At 41.9% G+C, this 18,168-nt stretch overlaps 1 protein-coding gene across 6 annotated transcripts in view; it reads left to right on the top strand.

The window, feature by feature from the left end:
• The window catches only part of FLI1 (Fli-1 proto-oncogene, ETS transcription factor), an 89,623-nt gene that overhangs the window by 49,097 nt on the left and 22,358 nt on the right, over positions 1–18,168 (top strand). For all 6 annotated transcript variants that reach the window (XM_082778075.1, XM_082778074.1, XM_082778073.1 and 3 more), the window contains 3 exons: positions 1,741–1,952; positions 10,341–10,495; positions 13,765–13,968. In XM_082778075.1, the coding sequence (XP_082634201.1) occupies positions 1,741–1,952; positions 10,341–10,495; positions 13,765–13,968 (571 nt within the window). The remainder of the gene's footprint in view (positions 1–1,740; positions 1,953–10,340; positions 10,496–13,764; positions 13,969–18,168) is intronic.

Below are 18,168 nucleotides of genomic sequence, written 5' to 3'. Positions count from 1 at the left end.
CTACTGCAGAGGATGAATGCAGCGTGAGCTCCTTGCAATGAGCAGCAGTAGGCAGCCTGTGGTAAAACTTGTCATTTTTGTTATTTGAAGGCTGAAGGAATCACCGCTCATCAGTGTGAGAGGTTGCTTACAAGTATTCATAGCACATACTGTGACTTCAGCAGGACTTACACACATTTGAGGGTTGCCCTGAATTCAAGATTAGTCAGGCCCACTTAAACTCTAGGCTGCTCAGGCTTGTTTGGTTTTGTTATGTGATCTGATCTGAGGTCTGAGATAGAAAAGTGCTGATAGCTGTAGATGCAGAGCACCGACTTGACTCTTTCTAAGTGCGTTTATTTCAGGCTGAGAGGGATTCTCATATTTAGCCACTAGACACTAGCTTTTGACATTTTTGGTGATGATATCATGTGCCTTGTAATATGATTTTCACTTAGATTCTCATGTAATTGGAGGATTCCAGCAGCTGCACGGTTCTAATTTTTCACAATTTCTGTTTCCCTCCCTGGCTGTGGCAAAAGTGTGCAAAACTAACCTCAGAAATGACTGCTGGAGGGAGGAAGAGAGAGGGCAACAATTCATTATTTTTAAAAGCTCACAATTTGGACTGTATTCTGTGAGTTTTGGGCACCAAGGGTTTAGCAATAGATCGGCTTTGAAAGCAAAAGCAGTGTCTGTGTGTGCACTGGTAACCCACGGCTGCACACACAGCCATGTTACAGGTCTTCTAAATGCACAATCCACAGAGTAGGTGAGTCTGTTGCTGTCTTTGTTTCGGAGGTCTGCTCCATTAACTCACATTAAAGTACTGTGTACTTTTAGTCTGGGAGGTTCCTCGTTCAGTTTCTGGCCTGCCAGCCATAATGGCAGCTGTGTTATGTGCGGTTAGCTTAGCTCCATAAAGAACTTGCAGACCCTGTCAGATGCACTTTGAATACGGCAGGGCTGTGCCAAAGCCTTTATGAGCCTGGCGTGCTTGATTTAGAAAAGCCAAGTGCATCAATGCAAGGGAGTTGAGAGTCAAAACTTTTTGTCAACATTTTGAGTTTCAGCAGAAAAAAAAAAAAAAAAAAAAAAAAAAAAGATTACAATTTCCTGTTTTTAAGCATTTCTAGAAATCCAGTTTGGTAACTCACTGGTCCTTCATCTCCCACAAAATAAACAAAAAGTGTAAAGTAATGCATTTTTTATCCCACCACTAACACCCATAACTCTGACCTGTACTGACTGCTTCTCCTTCATGAGTAACCTCAAATATAAATACCACACAACACCCTTTGAAAGAAGATGTATAGAAATAATATGCACTGTCAAGTGACACTCCAGAAATGTTATACAGCACATATCTCTTTGGTTGTTTTTGGACCAGCAAGTGCAGACAGGTGTGCAGGTAACTATATAAGATCACAGATGAAGCTGCTTCTCAGAGACTGTTTACAGCATGCAGTGAGAATGGTGTGGTTCCCATCAGCCACCTTTGCTGTTTGCAGAAGTCAGACTAACCTTAACTCTTGCCCCACCCAGAGCAACATAGCAGCTAGCAAAAGAACCCACTGGTTTTGCATACGGGTTGATGGACCCCAAAGAATCTGATTCAATCTGCGATCCTGACAGATGGCAATTTCAGACAGAGCTGGGCAGCTGTGGGGCCCTTGCAGGTGCTCACCAGCTCAAAGAGAGAACGCGAGTGGAGTTACTGGTTTAGTCATGACTCTGAGCACTTGTTTTTTCTCTCCTCAGGAGGCCCTGTCGGTGGTGAGCGACGACCAGTCCCTCTTTGACTCCACATACGGCGCTGCCACTCACCTCCCCAAGGCAGATATGACAGCCTCAGGGAACCCTGACTATGGCCAGCCACACAAAATCAACCCTTTGCCTCCTCAGCAGGAGTGGATTAATCAGCCAGTCCGGGTCAATGTTAAAAGAGAATATGACCACATGAATGGATCAAGGTAAGGAAACTTTTCCTCCTCCGCTGAATTTTAAATAAAAGCCAAGTGCGTATCATCCATTCGTGCTCGTCCTGCATACCAACAAACACTGCTATTCATGTAGGATCATATCCCACTGTCCCTGGAACCAGGGTTTCTTGTCACCCCTATTTTAATGGCCTCAGGACCTTGCACTTGCAGTTCTTTAGCATGCATCTCTACCAGTCTCCATGAACATTGTACAGATTGGGACGTGAGACAGCCAGGACAGAGTTCATGCTGCAAGCACTGTTGTGAATTACGCATTTCATCACCTAGTTCAGTATCCCACAAATGTGCCATGGTTCAAGTGGCTCCTAAAGATGGAGTTGGTCAATGGCTGGTATTTATCCCAGTGCTTCAGAGTGAAGCTAATGAAAGCTGCACTTACTTTGTGAGCTTCATTGGAGGACAGTTCTTTTTGCACCTGTAGCTAGATTCATGCTCTGCCAGGGCAGAAGCAACAATAGGAAACTGGAGAGGTATTTGATAGAGAAGAGAAAAAGAGGAGACAGAGGTACAATATGGCAGCCTATAAGGTGTAGCTGAACAAAAGTCAGATGTGTACCTTCAGCTTGGGTATATGTCACGCTAGTGGGCAAGAGAGTTTAGGAGTAGGTTTGAGCAGTGATGTTAACCATCAAAACCACACAGGTTATGATATATCCTCTATGGATTTTAGCCAAAGCATTGTCTGCCTCATGCCTGCCCCACACCATTTGTAGTTACAGCTGGGTGAGATGGATCATTGAAGGTGATAGTTGGACCAGATGATCTTGAAGGTCTTTTCCAACCTTTCTGATTCTATGATTTCCCCAATTCAATAAGGTTTTCAAAAACTTGAAAACATTTTCTTATCACAGCTCATTTCTACCTGTCAAAAGCATGGGAAAAAAATTGCATCCTCTTGGACAGAACCATCAGGTGTAAGAATTTCAAATTATGACAGTTTTAAATACATACAATAAAAAACATTTTCAGTTTTTAGCATTATATTTTAGACCACATTGTTTTAGTTTAATTTGCAAAGTCACAAACATTTGTAAGATTTATACTGTGTTAATTACAGTTAAACAATTAAGGGTTTTTCTTCTTGTTAGTTTAGGACTTCTTTAACAGCCTATTTTCCTGGTTTCTGAGAACCTAGCAAAGTGTAGAGTTTGAAACAGAAAGCAGCCTCACACTTTCAGACTTCTATAGTGAGATGATGGTGTTAAAAACTTCAAACAGCAGCATGCTCTTTTTTTCCTCAGAAGTATACAGTAGATGCTGATTTTACTATAAGATAAAGGTCTTTGCGTCAGTTGGTCTTTGATGATGATCATTTTTAGATTGAATTTGATCTTGCCCCAGTTGTACCTTGGAGTTGCATCTGGATTTTGAAAGAACTGTAGGGATTTTTGCTCAGAATCCAAGCTGAAACAGGATAATGATTTTTTATTATTATTATTTTCCTGAAAAACACCATCCCTGGATAGCACAGGCAATGGGATGGATCTAGAAAGTACCAGCAGGCTGGGTTTTTTTGACAGTCATGAGGACTACCTTGGGCTACCAAGGCTAGCCTCCTTAATCTCTCTCTAAAATCTTCAGGAGGGCAGTGCAGAGTGGGATTTTAACCATGGTTTGTGCATGGTGCTACACAGGTCTGACCTCTCCGTCCTACAGGGAGTTGAACTAGTCATGAGAACTGAGGTGGCAGAATCAGTCTCACATATGGCACAGGCAGCACACTCCCCTGATCATGTGAGGAAGCCCTTTATAGCATCACATCGGTTGCTCACACCAATGGTGTCAGACCAACACTCAGAGGGTGTTTCCTCACAGTACTCTACTCGTCTCTCTCACTAGCAAACGTTGGAGGGCCTAGCAAACAAGTAGTCCTGTCCCACCTGCTGAGCTACTGTAGGCAGTACAGACTGGTGCTTTTCAGATCTTTTAAGTGCATGGTCTGTATGGATTCTCCATGTGGGTGTGCTTGTATGGCCAGAAGTCTGTGCAACATTTTTATTGTGTGTGTATTACGTGTACTTAGGTGTCAAATGTCTTGGATTGTCCTTCCATTGTGGTCTTTGTGCTACAATTTTGTCATCTGTTCTGAAAAAAAAGCAAAATAATAGTGCTTTGACAGACTGATTCATTAGCAACTGTAAGTGCTCTGATATCCCTAGAAAAGGCCCTCTAGAAGTGTGTTTATTTGGGGCAAAAAGGAAATTATTTTTTATAGATTTGCTTGAGCCTACAGGATTCTTAGGCAGAAACTAAGTGTCCTCAGTCTCTCTAAAAAGGGAGTAACAACTTCCCAACCTGTTAGGAAAAAAAAAAAAGAAAAAAAAAAAAAAAGAAAGAAAAAGAAAAAAGAAAAGACTGCTTTGGATGTCAGAACTAAGCACCGAAATAGCTTCCAGCCTTGCCTTTTGATAACTTGTTAGTATAAGAGCTCCAATCTATCCAAGAAATGTGAACATTCATCTGATGTATCCGTCCTCTCCCCCTACTCATGGCTAAAAATGTGCCCTTTCCCCTCATGTCCATCACAGTTCATTGTTTCACGTAGGACCATGCCAGTTGCTTGTTCCTCTGTCCATCAGCTGCCTGGCAAAACTGACACACCATCTGAGCAGCAAATACCAATCTCAATACAGATTAACTTGAACTGCGGACTGAATAATAAAACCTATTTGCCCTCCCTCTCCCTCTTCTTGTCTTTCTCTCTCTTGTTTTTCAAGCACACTCTCTTACCAGGTTCCAGCTGCCTCATTAGAGAGAGCAGCCTTTATTCTGTTTCACCTGTACTTGAAGCACTAGCATTTTCTGCTTGTCAAGAGAATGGTTTATGTACTCTAGGGAGTGATAAAGCTATAGGAAACCTGACAGTGGAGGGAGCTGGATGACGGTAAGGGACAGTGTCCAGCTTTTCTTCTTTTTCTTAGTGACCAGAAGCAGGTCTGAGAGCTGTGAGGCACCATGGGATGAGCTGGTTTGGTCCGCAGCAGGGTGGGAGAAGGGGTCATTGGCAAACATCTCCAAGCCTGTTGTGCAGAGCCATCCCTCCAAGTGCAAAACCACATGGCAACCCCGAGCAGCTTTCGACCCAATGGCAGGGGTTCCTGGTTTGCTCCCAAACTGGAAAGGATTTCCCAGATAGATGCGTACTTATTGTATATATGGGGTATTCAGGCAGTGGCAGGAATCTGCTTCAGGTGAGATGCTGGGACTTCTGTATTTTTGCAAGATTCAGAGGTACAAGTTTTAAGTACTGTCATACCTGGTTGCAGTATACAGCCTCAAAATCTGTTCTTGCCTTCCTAGGCAGCTGCTTGCTCAGACAAAAAACCCAGCACTACATTTGTGTTTTGCAGTGGTGAGTGTCCAAACGTGGGGCAGATAAAATCCTACACAGAAAACGTAAAATCCTCATGCTTCTTACTCCCCCTTAGGCACTGGGAAAGGGGTGTATTTTATGTGTAGCACTGACCTGTTGCACAAACAGGTTTCTGTGGCTTTACTGAAAGCTATGGATCTCTCTTTGCATCATTTGAGGGAATGGAAGTGTGGCTTGAAATCTCTGTGCTCTGCTGGGTTTGTATCTTCTATTTAGTTTATAGCCCCTTAGGGGAAAGGTCTATATTCTATAATGTGCTTGTGCATTTCCCAACAGACTAGGCCTGGGTTGCTGTTGGGGCCTTTAGTTGCTTTCATAATATAAATACAAACATTTATACATGTTTCTTTAAAAAAAAAATAAATCGCATTTTAAATTCCAATGAATAAAAGAGAATTATTTAGGAAAATGCTGTGTAAAATTTAACCCATCTTACAGTCAATTTTAATAATAGATTTTACACTGATCCCAAATGCAACGAGGGAGCCAAACAACAGACATTCCAAATTTTGACTGTATGTACTAAGCCACTGCAGATCTGCATTTGATCAGAGAATGATTTTTAAAAGGACATTACAAAATTTGTGTGATCTTCAAATGCAAAATAATAATCTAATGCTCTGGTTGCCTGCACGGATGCAGATGAACACCCCTGTGCAATTCCAAAACAAGTTATGAATTTTGTCTAGCTATTATGCTGTAGTTGGTGCTTTGAAAATGTCTTGGAAGTATTTCTTGCTTCAGAATATTTAAATAATGTTAAGGTTCAGGGACCTCAGAAAATATTTATGCCATTATGATTTTCTCAGAGCAAAACAAAGGGACCATCTATGGTGTCTGTAAATAAAAATGCCCTTTAAATAGCGTGTGAGCCCTCTAGTGGGATTCACTGTGCTGTTCTAGTCCCCAGCCAGAGCAGCAAGCTGTTTTACCTGTCATTGATAAGCACAGTCATTTTAGACCCCAATGAGCCTTAGCATTCTACCATATATCTTCTTCCATCCTCTTTACAGTGGTCTCTTCTTTCTGCAGACCTATAGTGTAGGCTACTTTTCTAGTCTCAAACTCCTCCTCAGACATTCTTTACACTGGGTGAGTAAATGTAAGGCAGAGTTAAAGCTAAGGTTCAAGGAACTTTGATTCTGCCCTGATAGCTCCATTCCTTGTCTGTAAGAGGAGTCAGAAGCAGAATCACAGTGTGTCTGTTCTTACTTCCTTCCCTGAACAACAATAACAACCACAAAAACTCAAGTTTAAATGTTAAAGTTGAGATGACCAAATGGGGATTAGACAAAAAGCGGCATGTTTAAAGAGAAAAAATAAAAATAAAAAAATAAAAGATGGGAAGAGAGGAGTGGAGGAAGAGAAGGATAGAAAGAAGAGGGAAATATCCCAGTGGTCACAGCTGAGTCAGGTTCAGAAATCACTGAAATCCCTTATTTTGCTTTTTCGAATGATTGCCAAAGGTGATTCCTAGACAGAGGCCCTGGGACAGTAATTGCTTTATTTCCAGGTATCTGGAACACAAACTGAAGCTGTACAGAGGATTTATTAGTCAATGCCAGGCTAGCTGCTTGTCCATTTTGGCCAGTCTAGCATAAACTTTCAGAAAACACCAAGCTCTTGGCATCCCCAGAGACTGCTACTGGAGCTGCTGGAACGAAGAGTCTTTGGACGGACAGTGGGAATGAGTACTGCTTCATATTCCTTGGCCTCTGTCACTTCCACAGTGAATACACTTAAGAGATTTTGTGAAAGAAGCCTATATCCCTTTACCTTAGTAGATCTACAGCATTTTCTTCCCCGAACCTGAGCAACTCCAGCATGTATAGCCACTTAAAAGTCTGAAGCAGGGGTCTCTGTGAATAGTCAAGGATTAACCTGGCATCTGAAATCCCTTCGCACAAACCATTTGAAATAATGAGGAAATTTTTATATAGCTCAAAGTCTGCTTGTGGGTAATGCATGAAGTAAGAAAGGAGCTACATCCAATGAATACGCCATTCATGGCTCACAGCTCCCTGTTCTCATTTGATACTGTAGTTGTTTCCATACTGAATTCTTCTTTGTATGGCCCAGAGCTACAACTACCTTCTGCTGGGACACTCTAAATCCCTCGTCTTAGAACAGGCTGGGGCAGTACAGTGATGGACCTCCATGAGCTGCAGAGATGATTCAGTGCTGTCTCATTTCCCAATAAAAGGCCCAATTTGGCCTTGGTAGGGAATGCTGGGTTACCAAGGACACAAAAGTAAGGATCTTCCTGCTTGCTGTCGTTAACGATTTCACAGAACTTTTCTTGAGAAGGACAGTTCAGTCTCCTGCCCAGTTATGTTTTGGTAATGCTGTTCCCAGTTATGTCTGTCCTTTATTATCAGATTTCCACTGGGGTTAGATCTGGATCCAGCCATCCTGAAAACTTCCTCAGAAGGAAGGGAGGCATCCGTATGTTCACATGGACCAGCCCTGTCAGGTGTGTGGAGCACATGTAACATATCCCACAGGGTTAGTGGAGCGGCCTCTCTTCCCCTGGGGGACGCCGGGGGTAAATCAGTGCTTGGTGAGGCCACCTCGGTCCCTATAGCTTCTTTTGAGATCACAGCCTTGGATATTTGTTGATCTGGTTTTGGCTTCTGAGACCTACAGAGCAAGTCAGAGGATCAGCAGGGCCATAGCTGCCAAGCCAAGAGAGATGACTGCATCTGCAAAGTGAAAAATGATCACAAAACTGCTGAGGAGATATCTTGCAGTGTCGGTGTTATTTTTGTTGCTTTGCTATATTGGTCATGTGGATGTACATGATTCTTAGCAGAGAGTAAAGGCAGCCAACAGCCCTGTGTTGTGTCCATGTGTGCCACTTCATTCCATTGGAAAGTGTGTACACTCCTACACGGATAGGTTTTTTGGAAGATGTGCTTATCTGAGAGCCTGGATATATCCGTTTTTCTGTATGAATATTATATAAACAACGATTCTAGCATAAATATCACACATCTCAGATGAGGGGGTTGTTTTCCTGGTCACCTCCTGGCCCTGGTCCATGCTGAGCCAAACAGAGCCCAACACCTCGAAACATGGATGCTCTCACTGCTTTACTGAGTCTTGTCAGGACAGCCTGTACCTCAGGAAAGAATAAGATCCTTTGTGCTGCTCCGGTGCTTTTTCTCTGCCAGTACAGGCAGCATTTAACACCTGACACAGAGAATTTCAACAGAGAGTTAGAAATGATCACATTCCCTATGAAAACCCTGGTGTCCCTGCAGTTGCTCAGACTCTCCTCTGACTGCCACAGGGACATTAAACCTTCAGCAGTTTGCCTCTCTGAAGGCGGATTTTGGTTCCCTGCCTGGAAAAACAGTAGGCGAAATAGTAAAACCTTAAATTTGAACATGTGTAAGTTATACATCTTATTTCCATTTTCAAGCAACATTCCCTCAGCAAGACATGAGGAAAAAATTACCATCTGCCTTAGAATATCTCGGTGGAGCATTTATCTCCCAGCCATGATAACTGAATTTCAGTAATTTCTCCCCCCACCCCCTCACTGCCATTCAGATTAAGAAACAAATTTGTTTAGTGTCCAAACTTGGAAGTCTTGCCAGCTGAACTCAGAGGGTGGGATTTGGTGCACTGTCATAGTTCTTACCCTTCAGCAAATGGTTTCCTCCCAAGCCACTTTTCTTCTGGCAGGGAAGAAGGATGGCTGTGCGATTAAAGCAGTGGGCTGAATTGCACTGGATATGGGCTCTGTGCTTGCTTTGCATAGAGACTGCACACTAATACTCCCTTGTAAAGATGAGAGCAATAATCCTGCCCTTCCCTAGTACATTCCTCAGGGTTGGGATGCTCTCTGTGCATGTGGCAGGCTGTAGACTGGTATTTTAAGTGACCTCTAGAGCTAAAAGCGGGAGTTATTACTGCAGCTGGAGAAAAACAAAATCTGCACTCCCTATCTGTGGTTTGTAGGCTCATAATTCTCCCAGAGCAGGACAGAGAAAGCCTCCTGCTTGCCAAGGGTCTGAACGTGGTCCAGGTCTTCGCACAGTGCCACCTGAGTTGCTAAATGTTCCCTCCTCATCACTCCATCACCTCAGAAGTAAAACTGGGGCCAGAGTTTTACTTTTTCACACACTGTTTCTGTGGTCTGAAGTCCTTGACTCATGCCTAAGGCACCTAAGATTTCTAGATTTCCTATCCAAGTAATAGACAAGCCTGGGACTGTTTAGCTCATAAGAACAGGCAAGATCAGTTACATTCAGCTGCGTCAAACAAGACCCTTTAGATACTGTGCTAATATCGTAGTGCTCTCCTGCAACTATCTGGTCACTTTGGCATGGATGCTTTGTGTCCTGTCTTACTGAAATTGTGTCACTGTGTTTCTGATTCATGCTACAGAAATGCCTTAGATCGGGAGGTGAAAAGTACGGCCTTCTTGTCAATTCCTAGACTCACCTGCCACAGAAAGACAGAATGCTGAGTTATTTTTAACACAGTACAAGAGTGGAACAGTCCAAGAAGGGCTCCTAGAAGCATAAAGCTGTGTCTGAAAGACTGCTAAGATGTAGCTGAGTGCTACAGGGTGAAGGGAGGGGGCAAGTGATGGATAGACCTAAGACCTGGGTGGTAAGGACTTACATATACTCGTTTTTTATTTGATTCATTAATTTTGATATTTCAGAGGTTTTGCATGTGATTCTACAGCTGCTATTGCCTTTGACTGAAACCCGCTCGTCCTTGCACTTCCAACTCTTTCCTCAAGCTGATTTCACTATCAGAGATCACTTCTATGAGATGTGTGATTCATAGAACACCTTATGACACTCGTGTGCCAGGCCAGGAATGGCCTGGCTCACATCTACAGGAAGTTCCCTTAACGTTTCCCTTCCAGGATACTTGCCACTTCTGTAACCCAAATTTCTTTGTGCTACAGTAAGGATGAAAGGTGCATAATAATGATTAGTCATCTGTTTCCTTTCACATTTCAGGGAGTCCCCTGTAGACTGTAGTGTGAACAAATGCAGCAAGCTCGTCGGAGCAGGGACAGAGTCCAACCCAATGAGTTACAGCACCTACATGGATGAGAAGAATGGGCCTCCCCCCAACATGACCACCAATGAGAGGAGAGTCATTGTCCCAGCAGGTACCATGACCATCAAACTCTTTGTGTCATATTTCTTTGGACTCTTAACTATCCAGCTGAACAGATAAGGCTTATTTATCTACCCTCTGAGGTGTTCTCTTGCTTACAAATCATGTAAAAAGTAAGGAAAAAATCAGAGTTTCTGGCTAGTGAGAATTTCCTATGTCTCAGTATATGATCTACCTCAAATCAGAAGAAGAACTGGATTATTACTGCTTTTTTTTCAATTCTTTCTTTTTTTTTGGCAATGTATCAGAGTAGAACCTGCAGTGCTTCCTGGGACATGCATGGTATGATTAAACAGTGAGTTCATAGGCAAGGACAGACATGAAGTGCACCCAAATTACAACTCCCATGGTTCTCTGCAGGATCCAGATGCACTTTCATGTCATGTTGATTCAAAATGAACTATTATGTTTTCATTTTTTGGTTGGAAGTAGAAAACTAGAAAATTGTATTTGCAGAAACTGCATTAACCTTCCAAAAAAATCTTAAAAGAGAACATTCCTGTCCTGTTCTCTGCTTGTATTTGATATCCACATCAGTTGTCTGAAATTGGCAGGATGCATTAAATGCATTTGGATAGTCAAGGATGAGAGCTGCTGTGGTAGGCAACCTGTGAAGTTTGAATCTGAAATGAGAGGGAGTCCTTCCCCTGTAAAGTTTTTAAACACCATACATGCAAACAAGTTAGCCTGGGAGCTTTCCAGCAAGGGAAATATTGTAAGTCAAGCCCTGGCCTGATTTACATACCAAAACTTCCACTGATTTCATGGGGGGGGGGTCCGGCTTTTCACACAATGTGTCAAGGGTTGTGGCAGATTCAAGCAATTGAACTGTTGGCAGAAAGAAATGTACTCGTGGAATTCAGCTGTTTTCTGATCGTGGCTTGACCACGAACAGATGACAATTCCCAAGCATTTGTTTGCCATTTAGGATGAAAAGGAAAAGCTTGAACTGAATGTAGTGAAGGGAAGCCAATAAAAGATTGACAGCAAATCTCAAAGTACCATTTAAGCCCTTGTTAGGATCTGCTTAGAGAGACTGGCTAACTTAACCAGTGGCAGGATAAGATATGTTGCCTAGAAGGGTTTTAGCTGATACCTGCTAGTCATTATAAGGGATGCTAACGATATTAAAGATGGAACATTTATCCCACTCTTTGCCATGCTATTTCTGCGTATTTAGAAAGACCCAGGGTGGCCCTAAGTTTAGCGTTATTGAAACAGGGGAAATGACTCTTAGTGCCCTCAGTGGAGGAGAAAAAAAAATCTCCTCATTGAAGGAAAGTGAAAAAAAGGACTTATTTTTCCCCTTGTGACCGTCTACAAATCAAAACCTTGAGATACTTGTGAAATAGCAGTGATTTACCAGACTTTGGAAGACAATAATGAGCATCATCCCAGATCTCTGGCTGCAGGATATGAAGCCCAAATCATCCAAGAAAGGCATTTGGAAATTTTAATGCAATCCAGAGTAAAGATTTATAGTACATTAGGGTGAAGATAGGCAAGAATAATGTCACATTAGACTTGCAATAGTAATAATAATGAACTCTAAGCAATGTTTCAAGAAGGCAGTTTTTCAGAGACCATTCAATGTCTTTTGCAGTGATAAATGGGCTTGAATCTGAAAGTCAAAAGTGTTTGTTTAAAAAGAGACCACAAATTCATGATGCCCTCTAAATGTTGGGTTTTTACAAAACTCAAGACAAATGAGTCTTCCAGTTAAAAAAAAAAATAAAAATCTGCCTTGAATAAATGCACTGTAAAATTTACAGTTCTTTTCAGGGCTTAGAAAGGAGGATTTAAATTGGTTGATGCTGAAAGTTAAAGGAGGTCTATCTTTCTTTCCCAAAGCAGACTTGCAGATGTATTGGGTTGTCGGTTCAATGTCTGTAATTCAACTTTAAATCATTTGGGTTAACTAGAAATTCAGAAATTCAGTGAGGAAATGTCACAGTTATAGTTTCAATATTCCTTGTGCTTACTTCTCCATTTCATGCTGTTACTCTAGAACTTAGCTGCCCAGGATTGCACCAGGTACAACGACTACCTGACCTCTTGTGTCACAGGGTCACTGCAGCCCAAGCACACATAGCTTACAGTCCTGTTCTGAGGCATTATTTTACACTTAAAGTGTGGCAGAGGCATTTCTTGCCCCTCTCTGCATGACAGCTACTTGTTTTTGATCCATTTTCTCTCCTACCTTGTGGCTGGAGGCATTTGAGCTTTGTTGTAGAGGAAAGTACCAGCTCTGACAGCCAGATCAAACTTCTCCAAAGTTTAGGCTTGACTTCACAATCCTCCCCAGCCGCAATGCAAAATGAATTTGAGGCTGAAATTTTTCTAATGGCATACATGGGAAGAAGCAGCACAGGAAGTATCTGACAATGTAGATATGCTCTGAAAATGACTCTGTGAAAATGGTATCATGGCACAAGTTCTTGCCATGACTTTCTGATCTACTGCTCTTTTCAAAACTCGAAGGATGATTTCTTTTTTTAACTACTGATGCAGCAAACCATCACCATGGGGTCTGAAATTCCAGTCGGGTTCAATCTTTCTCTTACGTCATCGCCAGTAATAAAGATTCCACAGCTGGAGCTTTGCTGACAGTTGATAATGATGCATGAGACAGTATAAAATCCACATTGCCATCCAATAGCTGTGATGGTTTTACAGGGCTAGAGGAGGTAGAATTGTGTTCTTGTCAGCAGGGTGAACAAATGTGACTCAGAGATACATGGCAAGCTGTTCTGTTTAAACAATATTTTTTTTTCAGAGTCCCTTTGCTGACCATAAATACCACCATCCTCAGACTTTAAAATGCCATCTGTTGGGACTTCGTAATGCACTTGCGAAGGATGGTGTGACTTATACAGCACTGATGTAATTACATAGCAGTGCAGAACTGAAGCTGTGACAAACATACGCTTTAAAAGGGATGAGTTTGGAAGCTTTTTATCAAAGAGAGAACAGCCACAGTCAAATGCCATTAAGATTGGTCCCAAGCAGTAGGTATAAGTTTAAGGCAGGAAGGAAACAGTTGAGTGAACTTATCCTGCCAGGGAGTCAGTATGATCAGTTTATGGGCCTTGTGCCCTCTTCTAGCACAATTCTTGCTCATCTTGGCAAAATGCTTTAGAATCAGTAAATTAAATCCATTTGGTTGTAGAAACAATGGTTAGTGCTTTGGTTGGGCTACACTGAGCGCTACAGACTTGAGGTTCACATATAATATTACCACCCTTTGTGCTTTTCTGCCAGATCCCACCCTATGGACCCAGGAACATGTGCGCCAGTGGCTGGAATGGGCCATAAAGGAGTATGGATTAATGGAGATTGACACCACCCTCTTCCAGAATATGGATGGCAAGGAGCTCTGCAAAATGAACAAGGATGACTTCCTCCGAACCACCTCCCTCTACAACACAGAAGTTCTGTTGTCTCACCTCAGTTACCTCAGGGAAAGTAAGTATTGCCCTGACTCATCCCAGCCCTATTGTGACATGCCGATAAGCTACATACGAGTATTGAATTTCTAGGGCTCTTCTTGAAGACAAATAGTAGCAAGGATAAGGGGAAAAGAACAGAGAAAGGCAAACAGAGAGTGCAAACAAGGAAGAGAGGAATAAAAATCGGGTCGGAAAGCTTATTATAGCTTAGATTGAGTTAGCAGAGCTACAAGATATCAGGGAGGTGAAGAACTAAGCAGAACTCTTAAGAAGATTAGATAGTCTTACAGATAATAAAAACATCTGTGACTATATGATAAAAATATGTACAGTTGCTGTGGAGATTAAGCCAACCATTAACTGATGGGTCACAGGCAAATTATTCCATAACTTTGCAGTTAGAGGGCTGTACACTTTCCCCCAAGGCTTCTGGTAATTATTGCTCCACAATAGGACACACAACACGCCAGAGTTGGAGATTTTCTATATTTCTGGAGACCCACATCGGTTGGAAATAGGAAAAAATACAAGAGTGATTCCCCAGATGTAAGTGCATTGAAGAAGGCATCATGCTAATGACCTAGTATTCAAAACCACCCGAGTTTTGTGCACCTCATTATTGCCACTCTCCAACCCAAAAAAGACTATGTGATGGGTCCGATATTCCTTTTTGCTGTATTAAGCCCCTAAAACAGAAGCCATGAGCAGTCTTCTGAGTAACTTGTATAAAAGCCTACTGCAGCAACCCAAACAGGAATCATCATGGTTAGCATATGCTCTTGAGGCTGGGAAGTTTGAGACTTCCTGTACAACCATGAGCATGTCCATAGCTTCTGAATGTCCCCTCTTCATCTATAGAATGGAGGTGAAAGCATTTTCTTTCTTCACAAAGGTATGCTAAGGGTAATTGCATTATGATGAGACCAGAGAACAGGATCTAAATCCCATATGCTTCAAAATTTTTTTAAGTGGCAGTTTTTACAGGAGTATAATTATTTGAGGACTGAAAAATCAGGGGAAGGTATCATAAAGAACGGTGGGAAGGCAGAGAAAGAAAGAAAAAAGCATATTTTCTCTACTGGGAAATCAAATCGTGATGTAAAGGCAGCTGAAGATGTCTTCATCTGGCCACTGCAATAAAGCGGCGAGACAGCATTTATTTAGGGTGTTTTCTTCAAAGCTGTTCAGCACTGGTCTCTCCCTACCCCTGTTAAAATCAGTGGGAGTTTTACAGATTACAGTGGGACAAGAGTTAGATCACAGATGGGTGCCTCTGCAAGCCCCACCTTTATTTTGTTTGAGAAACTGAGCCAAGGAAATGATTCACAACAAATAACCGAATTGTTGGATTTGAACAGTTTTTGTCCCTTGTGACTTCACAAAAAAATAAAATTAAAAAAAAAAAAAATCCCATCCAAAACAATTCACAAATTTCATCCTGTTTCAGCAGCAAAGAGCTTCTGGTTCACAGAACACTTCAAGATTATTGCAGGCACAAATAGTTTTCTAACTAAGGTTTGCATACAGAATTATACATTTTTATGGGAAATGTTAAGGCACTTTGTGAAGCCAATGTTGCTCTGAACAAACCTGCTGACTTTAGCTGGGCAACTCAGACACTTTGTAACCGGAAATGTTTTTAAATTCCCACAAGATAAATATTCAAGTGAGACACTTTCTTTTGAATTGTCTCATTGATAAGGCTTGAGAATTCACAGAAAGAGATGAAGAAGGAGTTGTGTGTTTTTTGAATTAAAGAAAGATGTGGAATTTGAAAAAGTTGACAGAGGAGTGGGATTCTTTTGTTGATTTAGCTCCAGACAGCATCTTCAATATGCTAGATAGCCCACCATTTGGGATGTTCAAAGACAGTATCAGAGGAATTGCATCCAATTGTTCTCATGAATCGTTTTCATGGCATAAGCCTGAAGACCTGGATTGAACCTCTGCCTTTACTATTGGCTGCCTTCCATCTATTTTGGAGCAAATTTCTGATTGATCTTACCTAACTTTAGATATCTGATGTACCCAAATTAAAAGTCTGGTCACACTGATCTCTGAAGCAAGAGCACACACTGAAATTCAGGATGGCAGACCCTTAATTCACCTGCCACATTTAATGCCTGAAATTAAACCTTTGCCTGATTTTTTTCTGTGCTTCCTTTTTACTTTCTCTAAAATGGAGCCAGTAGTACTGCTTTCTCGGTCTTCTTATTGTCTTGGCTGTTGAGATGGCAAAACTATGGAACGGGGATTGTGCCTCATATCTCTCAAGAGCCAGCACAATGGAGTCCTAACACAGTTGGAACATGTAACTGCTGCTGCAGTACATGCTGAATAATAATCATAAAAATATAATGTACTGCTAGGGGAATGCCTACAATGATTTCCATGCTATTAAGCTAGTGCAAAACCCAAGGAACTTTGCTGGATTCAGACAAATTAGTTACTTCACTTTTACTGGGATGCATACGAAAGGAGAATTCAATCCCACTCCATCCCTAGCTTTTATGATTACAGATTTCTCTCTGTTCAGCCCCTTGGGCTGTTCTAAGACGTCATACAAGAGCTGTCCTTATTAAAGCAAGCTCCTGTCTGAGTGGAGGTCGGGCAGCCTCTGAAGAGCATTCCTTTCCATGCAGCTGTTCCTAGTGCTGCCTAATGACAGTCTGGTTTCTGGATTGCTGGTTAACTCCCTCACGGAGTAACGCCTTCGAAAGGAGCTTATTGTTTTTCCAGACTGATTTCCAGCGGATGTTTAGTGCTGAGCCTCTGAGCTCAGTGCCATGGGGAGATGGTCTTTTTTCTTGAATTTTCCCCTTTGTGAGACTGTTTGTTTCAGAGACATCCAGCTCCGTAACTGTGGAGGGCAGAGAATGCATGATGGCAACAAAACACAGGAGAATTTGGGGGAGTCAGAGGTCTATGGGCTAGACTACATCTGCCCAGTCTCTTTCTTAAAAGGTATTTGTCCTCTCAGGATGTTAAGTGATACTTGTGATGACTACTGAATCCTAAACTTTGATTTTTGTTTTCCATGCAACAAAGCTGAGCTGAACTTTCTGAGTTTGTTTTCAGCATTTTGAACTCCAGATCAGGGTAAAACCATTATAAAGTAAGTTATTTTGGCACATCTGAGTCCAGACTGAAAAAAATAAACGGGTAACATCTGCAAGACCTCAACAAAAGCTCAATCTTGGTTTGGGTAAGCTGTTTAATATAGATGAGACTAAGCACCTAAGTACTAAGATCACAGCACCTTTAGCCTTCAGACAAAATCTAGGTCTGGATCAGAACTAGACAGTTGTTTCTTGTTTCTATAACTAATTGAAGCACCCAGGAATTAACACATCTCTGATCCTTAGGAAATTTCAGACCCACAGAACTCACTCTATCCTCTGCAGTTTTTCATGAGACCCCTGACTATTTTTTCCAGGCAACATACTGGTGTTGCCCCCAAAGCAATCATATTTCTTGAAGTGTTTTTTCAAGTTTCCTCTCTGGAATTGTAAAGCCATGCCTTGTTTTTTTTTTTTTCTTTTTGTTGCTCTTCCCTCTACACTGTCAGGCTCCAGGCTGCCGTGTTGGTGTCTTTTTCTGTCTGCCTGGTGAATCTTCCCCAGTCAGCCTGTTGGGGGGTGGGAAGGGAGATTTGAATGTTTTCATGCTATGTTTAGGATGAACATCAAAAGAAACCTGAACTGTCGCCTCCTGTCCTTTTCTTCTCTAGTTATGGGGGTGAGTTGTGTGGGTGTGTACAAATGAAAAACGCCTGAAGGGGAAAGAGTGCGACTGTGGCTGGGACTGGAAGCAGAAAGCTGCTTTGTGGTTTTGATCCATATATTAATGCCAAACTCAACTATACAGCTAAATGCAGCAGAACCCTGATTCTACCAGGAGATGCGGAGGGAAGCAAACACGGCCTTCAGAAGGTCAGGTTAAAAAACACAGGTTAAATAGACTTCAGGATTATGAAAGCAAGATATGCTGCGAGCTGCCTTGCGAAAAGGAAGGCTTTGTGGAGAAGGAACTCTCCTTTTCTGCTTTCCATTCCTTTTCCATCTTCCTTTTTAATTAATGCAGGAGAAATTAAACAAGAAAGGAGAAGAGCCATAAGATAATATGTCTGATATTAATTATAAAATAATAGCCCTGCACTTTTTACCAGTGTTTCCAGAAAGGGCTGATTTTATCTAAGCTGTCACTGGCCCAGCAA

Source organism: Aythya marila (genome assembly GCF_965140915.1).
Source record: "Aythya marila genome assembly, chromosome: 23".
Classification (NCBI taxonomy): Eukaryota; Metazoa; Chordata; class Aves; order Anseriformes; family Anatidae; genus Aythya; species Aythya marila.
This window is presented reverse-complemented; position numbering and strand designations above follow the sequence as displayed.